At 56.1% G+C, this 6,945-nt stretch overlaps 1 protein-coding gene across 2 annotated transcripts; it reads right to left on the bottom strand.

The window, feature by feature from the left end:
- Positions 1 to 330: 330 nt before the first annotated feature.
- Positions 331 to 6,826, bottom strand: LOC147228200 (GTP-binding protein 1-like). 2 transcript variants are annotated; one of them, XM_086156455.1, is made up of 15 exons: positions 6,731 to 6,826; positions 6,269 to 6,447; positions 5,711 to 5,822; positions 3,497 to 3,677; positions 3,230 to 3,413; positions 2,982 to 3,146; positions 2,788 to 2,911; positions 2,595 to 2,709; positions 2,367 to 2,511; positions 2,084 to 2,266; positions 1,857 to 1,992; positions 1,600 to 1,778; positions 1,334 to 1,462; positions 1,079 to 1,132; positions 672 to 921 (listed from the first exon to the last, which is right to left on the bottom strand). In XM_086156455.1, exons 2-15 carry the CDS (start codon positions 6,443 to 6,445, stop codon positions 811 to 813), a joined length of 1,995 nt encoding a protein of 664 aa, XP_086012581.1. In that variant the 5' UTR covers positions 6,446 to 6,447; positions 6,731 to 6,826; the 3' UTR covers positions 672 to 810. The 2 variants fall into 2 exon arrangements, with proteins under 2 accessions (XP_086012582.1, XP_086012581.1); XM_086156456.1 differs by lacking the exon at positions 1,079 to 1,132 and having other exon boundaries at positions 331 to 921.
- Between the last annotated feature and the right edge of the window lie 119 nt (positions 6,827 to 6,945).

Genomic DNA, 6,945 nt, shown 5'->3' with positions numbered 1-6,945 from the left:
TATGTATGATGTATAATATATAATTTAACATTTTGTATCATTACACGATGTAAAAAAATGAAAATGACATGCTTAAGTGGCTTTTGCTCTTTTTTAAATACATATCATTCTATATTGACTCTATCTCATTTAATTCCATAGATGTCCAGTTCAATCACTTTGTGATGTCACTTCTTCATTTAGTTAAAAAGATCATTTCATGCTATATCATCCTATTTGCACTCATAAATATATAGCACATAAAATGATATTTCATCATATTATTGGATGTTTTGCCCCCTCAGTCCCGGGTCATTTCCTGTCAAACAGGAAGTGAGAATCTGGCCATGCTTAGTTCTTCAAACACCCGCTTTATTTCAAAGGATTTACAGCAGGAGCTCTTTTCTTCTCTTTGTACAAACTGTACAAACGCGGGACGTCCTTCCGGGATAAAAAGCGTGCGCGCCGCCGGCCGCCGTCCCTTTTTAGAAAACTTCAAAAAGCGGGGAACGTGTGACCTTTGACTCCGCAAACGTTTTAAAAAAAAAAAAAAAAAACCTCGAAGGCGTCCGCCGTGAAAAAACCTGGAAAATCCTGAGGAAGAAAAAGGAGCTGCGAGTTACGGCGGCGGGTTTGAGCGCTTCCTGAACGCGGCGCCGTCGGCGGAGGCGGGGCGTCCCGTCTGGCGGCGCCCGTGCGGGCGGACACAAAGGGAAAACCTCAACTCAGTCACTCGTCATCACTTCCGGCCGCCGCTCGGCGCTCCGGGAGGAAAATCCGGCGGTCGCTTCCCCCTCCTCGCCACCGGGGGCGTCGCGGGCTTCGGCGCCTTCAGGCGGTGCCGGCGGCCGGCGTCGCCGCGGGGACGGCGGCGGCGTTCAGACCTCCCTTCCCTCGATGCCTCTGTCCGCCTCGCCGGCGCCCGCCGCCTCCGGTCTTCAGCTGGCGGGAGGAAGAGAAGGTCAGCGGAGCTTGCCGAGGTCGACGTGGAGGTCGGGGGCGCCGCGCCGTCTCCCGGGCGACCGCGGGAGCGAAACACGAAATAAAAAAAAAAAAAGAAAAAAAAAAAAAAACAGCGAAACCGCGAAACCCTGTTTACCTTGCTCTCTTGGCCGCCGTCTTTACGCGGCGCCTCGTCGTCCGCCGCTTCGGGCTGACGCAGCAGAGGGGGAAGCAGAGGGGGAAGCAAGTGGTGAAAAAAACCAAGACGGCGAGTTTGTTCACGGGCGGCGAGAACGAGAAGGGTTGAGGTGAAGCGGCGAGGAAAGGGCAAGATGGCGGCGGAGGGTCGACGACGAAACGTTATGTCGGATTTCTCGCGGCGTCCTTGAAGGCGCGGCGGAGGTGTACTCACGGGAAGCTGCGCGGCGCCGGAGCTCTGCGCCGCCGCAAGCCCCGCCTCCTCGCCGTCCTTCTTCTTGCCCGCCTGCAGCAGCTTGGCCTGCTGCGCTTTGGCCGCCTGCGTGCTGACGGACTGCAGCAGCTGCCACGGAGACACGCGGTTCCGTCAAAATCGCGAGCGGCACTTCGGGAGGGACTTTTTTTTAACCTTAAAAAAGAAAGGCGTCCAACGGGAGGAGCTACCTCGGCGTGCAGGCTCCCGATTGGACGGAGACCTACCTTGGTGATGGTGCCCACCGCCTTGGTGCGACCCTCGCGGAACACCAGCTTCTGCTCGCAGTGCAGGTACTCGGGCGTCTTGATGAAGCGGAAGTGCACCGAGGCCTTGTCTCCGGTCCGCAGGCAGTCCTTGTTCATGGTGAGGATGGTGGCCGTCTGCCGGATGCTGCCGCAGTGGACTGTGAGGGGGGGGGGGGGGGGGTGAGCGCGGCGTTACCGGCGGCGACCGCGAGCCGCCCGGCGCCGCCGCCACTCACCCATGGCCTGGTACCGCGGCGATATGGTGGTGGGGTGATGCAGCACCAGGATCTCGGCTTCAAACTCCCAGGTGGCCTGAGGGAGCAGCTTGGGGGAAACCATCACCATGCCCTTCCTGATGGCGGAGCGCTTGATCTGGAGGGGGGTTAAAAAAAGGGGGCGGGGTTACGGCACGGCGAGGTCAGGGGGGGGGGGAAGGGGGCGGAGCCTCGGCCGGCGCGCCCACCTTCTTGAGGGCGAAGGAGGCCGTCTGGCCGCCGCGGACCTCCCGCACCGGCATCCTCTTGCGGTGGATGGACTTGACGGCGATGGGGGCGAAGGTGCCCAGCGGGTCGGGGCCGAGGAGCAGCGTGTCGTTGAGGCGGATCATCCCGCGGAGCGTCGTGCCCGACACCACCGTGCCCACGCCCTGCAGGAGGAGGAGGAGGAGGAGGAGGAGGAGGAGGAGGAGGAGGAGGAGGTCACCGGGGGGAGGTCGTCCTCCCGGCGGAGGGGCGGCGCTCTCGTACCGGGACGGAGTAGGTGTCGTCGATCTGGAACTCGGCCGGCTCGTCGTTGCTGAAGGCGGTCCGGGACGACAGCAGGTTGAGGAACATCTTCAGCAGGTCCATGTTCTCCCCCGTCACGTTGGAGATCTGGAAGATGGGGCACATCCTGCCGGGACACGCCGGACACGTCAGGCGAGACGTTTCCTTCGCGCCGCCGCCGCCGACGACCTCCGCCTCCGGGCGCCTCACCTCTCGGAGCTAAAGTTGGAGGCGGTGACGACCACGTCGTCCTTGTTCTGGACCAGGACGGGGATCTTCCTGCAGCCGGGGGACTTCAGCAACCTCTGCAGCAACTTCAAGGTCTCTGCGGGCGACACACACACACACACACACCCGGTAAAGCGTTGCCGCGGGAGGCGGCGGCGGCGGGATCTGGACGCACCCTGCAGGACGTTGGCCGGACACATGTCTATCTTGGTGACCACCACGAAGACGGGCACGTTGAGGGCCAGCGCCAGGCCCAGGTGCTCCTTGGTCATCCCCACGATGCCGGCGTTGCTTCCCACCTGGAGGAGACAGAGACGTGTTTTCGCTTTTCGCGTCCCGCATCCGTGCGGTCGGACGCTCGGCTCGCACCATCAGCATGCAGAAGTCGGGCAGGTGGCCCGTCATGCCGAACACGGTGGTCTTCAGGTACTTCTCGTGCCCGGCCAGGTCGATGAAGGTGATGACTTTGGAGGACTTCTCGCAGATCTTGGTCCAGTCCAGCCCGCCGCCGTGGCTGTCGGGCTTGTTCACCACCTGGAGCCGCGCGGGAGGAAGGTGAGCGGAGGGTCGGCGGCGGCGGCGGCGTCCGGAGGAGGAAGGCGGAGCTCCGCGCTCACCTGTCCCTCGTGGTCGAAGCCCAGGATGTCGTTGCCGACGCTGCTGGTCCTGCCGCTCTCCATCTCGTGCTTGTGCCTGAAGAGCTTCTGGCGGGCGAAGCCGCGACCGTTGTCCAGCTCGCCGTGCGTCAGCACGCCCAGCAGCGTGCTCTTGCCGGCGTCCACGTTGCCCACCACCGCCACCCTGCGGCGGAGAGGAGGAGGAGCCGATGAGCGCCGGGCGGAGCTCCCTCCGTTTCCGGGCGCCTTCCGGAACCTTCCTCTGACCTGACTTCCAAAAAGTCCTGCTCGCCCACGCGCCGGCGGATGAGGTAGTCCCGGATCCTCCCGCCGGCGTCCGTCCTCTCCCTCAGCAGGATGAGGTCGGCCTCCGTCTGCTCGCACAGCGACCGCACCGTGGCCACCGACGCCTCCATGTCCCGCTCGTCCAGGCCGTAGTCGGCGCCGTCTGGAAGTCGGCAGAGGGGCGAGCTAACGCGGGCTAAGCTAACGCCCGGGTGTTTTCGTACACGACCTCTGAACCCGTTTTTAACTCCAGAGTTTTAAAAAAAAAAACAAAAACTAAAATACAAAAGTAACTCAATGAGTTGCAAGTACAGCGATACTTTGATCGGAGCAGGGAACTGAATTCCCCGTCCGTTCCAGACGCCCGGTGTTGTTACGTGTTTTTAAATAAGAAAAATCTACTTTATAAAAATGAAAAATAATACACAGAAATGTAGAAGGTGGCCAGGAAGAGTGGAGGGGGGTTTCACTTGTCGCTCTCTCGCTTATTTCCTGGCTACAAACAAAAAGCTAATTGCTACACTTTATGGCAAAGCGCTTTTTTCAAATTTTGGAGAAAAACCCTCAAACCAAATCCCCGCCTTCTCCGCTCTCTGTCACCGTACCTCATCGGCAACAGCTTCTCCACGAGTCCACGACACACACACACACACACACACCTCGCTTTGTGTTTTTTATGACTTCCTCTGGGCTAGCTTGTGGCGGCGCCGCGTCCCGCCGTCTTTAAACGCCACATGGGGCGAAAGTCGGGCTCCTGCTGTGTTTAATAGCTGGACAGTTAGCAAAAATAAGGCTACTGTAATTTCCAGACTACTTTTTCCACATGCTTTGAACGCTGCGGCTGATTTATATCTTTTTTTAGGCTAAAGAGCTTCACGCCGCCAAAACATCGAGCCTCGTCACGTGAACTGACCTTGAAATTCTGAGGCCATTTGATTCCGACGCCAAAGAAGACGACTTTTTAACCGGGACAGCGATCGGCTGGAGGAGGACAAAGCGGGGATGGAAAATAGATGGTCTTTTCCTTGCGTTATTTATTATTCATCTTTTTCATCGGCCGTGTTGAAGGCACTGTTTGGAAAATGAGCATTCACACTAGGTCGTTGTGGATGTTACCGGTATGGATTTAATTAAAAGTTTCCGTGTAAGACACGCGCGGCGTGTTTATGTACGCATAGATTTATTCCGTTATTTTTATCCAGTGCGGCTTGTATTCAGGTGCGCTCAATTTGTAGCAAATTCCAGAGAATTTCGCGGCGCTTTAGCCGTTTTATCACCGATCTAAGGTGGTTTTCAGGAGGTTGGTGGTCAGCGGCCAGACGGGTCACTGCCGAGCTGGGAGAAATGACACCGCGTGCCCTTTGACCCCTGGACGGGTCACATGGGGCGCTACACTGCTGGACAAAGCAGAAAATAACTCGAGGGGGGAAGGGGGGCGTGAAACAGTAAAGAGGCAAATGGGGTTTTAGCGTTGCTGACGTCGATACGCATTCATATATATATGAATTCATATATTCATGCGCGTTGAACAGATGGCGGTTTGTTCTTCTTGGTGGGATTTAATAAAAGACTATTTCTGAGACAAAGAGAACGATATCTCAGCCGCCATCCATCCCCGACAGCCATAACCGCTCCATCATCAACATTCCCCGCTGTGAATTCTTAGCCGGATAAAGACGATTCCTGATGGAAGTTTAATTTATGACATATTACCTGACAGGTGTGGCGATGGGACAACACACACACACACACACGCTGCATCTCGCCACAAACCGACGAGGTGACACCAAACTCTTCATCACAAGGCTCTCCTATATCAAGCACACATTGGATTTATATCTCGCTGTGTCTGTTGCTCTTATCTCTTAATACACTTTTATAAAATGCCATTCCACGGGAGGATTCTCGCACACATATGTATGTATTTCATCATATATGTATTGTCTGTAGGCTTTGTGACGATGAGTGAGTACAGAGTGCATCTTATGCGAACCATATCCACCCTGATTAATGTCTGGTTTTTAAATTGCTGCTGCAACTGCATTTTCCCCTTGGGGGTAAATAAAGTACTTTATCTATCAAAGTGCTCTCTGTCCACATCCAAGAAGAACGTGTGAGTGTGTGTGTTTGTTGCATTTCTATACCTCGTATCAACAGATAAATACAGTGTGAGTGTTGACGTTGTGACTCCCTCACCTGAGCCCATCCCCACCACGAAGATGGTCTCCCCGCAACCCTCGTCGATCCGCTCCCTCAGGTGCCGCAGCAGCGAGTCGTACTGTTCGCCCGTCGGGCTCACCAGAACCAGCTGCAGAGCAAGGGTGAGGAGGAGAAATGAGTGTGTGTGTGTGTGTCAGACTTTTGCAGATGTTTAGTGGAGACACAGCTGGGGAGGGGGGGCACACCTGGAGCTACATCAGGAGGAAGTTTCTACCAATAAGCCAGTGCAATTGAAAGAAATGTGCACTCTGTGTGTGTGTGTGTGTGTGTGTGTGTGTGTGTGTGTGTGTGTGCATCCAGGGTGCAGATTATATTCTGGAGCTTGATGGAGCTCCCTGCAGGCTGCACCTCCAACACGTCGCTCATCCTACGTGTCACATCGCCCAGAACCCCCCTTCCCCGTCTCTCTCCCTCCCCTGCCGGCCCGGGACGCTCAAAGGTGCTCTTTCCGACGTTACACCAGTTCGTCGAGCCGAATAAAAAAAACCCAAAAAATGTAAAAAGCAGTTTCGAAGCACACTCGCCGAGGCCCACCTTGTTGCTCAAGTCCAGGTGATCCGCGGACTCGCCGTTGGGGATCTCGCCGTCCTCGGAGCTCTCCCCGCCGGGGGGATCGTCAGGGCAGCCCCGGGCCGGCGCGAACATGCAAGTGGGGACTATGCACTCCGCCGCCGGACACAGCGCTGGTTCTGCCGTCACCGACGACGCCATTGCTGGGGACAAGAGGGAGAAGGAAAAGACGTGAAGGCGGACTGGGGTGACCACTTGCTTTCTCCTCCGCTAGCTAAACTTTAGCTAATAGCGGAGCCGGAAAGTTGGGCTGATTGTGGGAGCCGGTTAGCTAATGCTAGCCGAACATTCTTATACAAAATGAATAAAAAACTGAATCCCATGGGGGTGACATGTTTGAAACGTTATCCAATTCCCTGACGCACGGGTGGAAACTGACAAAATAGGGGGGTTCGTCTTTTCTTAATAAATTAAATCAAGGCATACCTTAAGCTACTAGCTAGCTGATAAGCTAACTCGGCTGTTTACCCGGAGCAGTTGGAGCAGCCACACTAGGGAACGCCCCATGATAAAAGAGAGGGCACGGGATTGGCTGCCTGACCCGCAAGCCACGCCCACTGGTTCAAAATAAAGGAAGAAGGGGAGGGAAACGACGGCGGCGAAGCGCTGACGTACGTTCGGGGCGTGACGTCATTACATTG

Source organism: Fistularia commersonii, chromosome 12, assembly GCF_037954325.1.
Source record: "Fistularia commersonii isolate RoL2024-O1a breed Wild chromosome 12, RoL_Fcom_v1.0, whole genome shotgun sequence".
NCBI lineage: Eukaryota > Metazoa > Chordata > Actinopteri > Syngnathiformes > Fistulariidae > Fistularia > Fistularia commersonii.
This window is presented reverse-complemented; position numbering and strand designations above follow the sequence as displayed.

Bases quoted from the DNA above. Each gene is read 5' to 3' on its own strand.
- LOC147228200 (XM_086156455.1), bottom strand. From the start codon at position 6,445: ATGGCGTCGTCGGTGACGGCAGAACCAGCGCTGTGTCCGGCGGCGGAG. The intron at 3,678-5,710 runs GTGAGGGAGTCA...GCCGACTTCCAG, and splicing joins CGTGGTGGGGATGGGCTCAG to ACGGCGCCGACTACGGCCTG. The intron at 2,267-2,366 runs GTACGAGAGCGC...CTCCTCCTGCAG, and splicing joins ACGACACCTACTCCGTCCCG to GGCGTGGGCACGGTGGTGTC.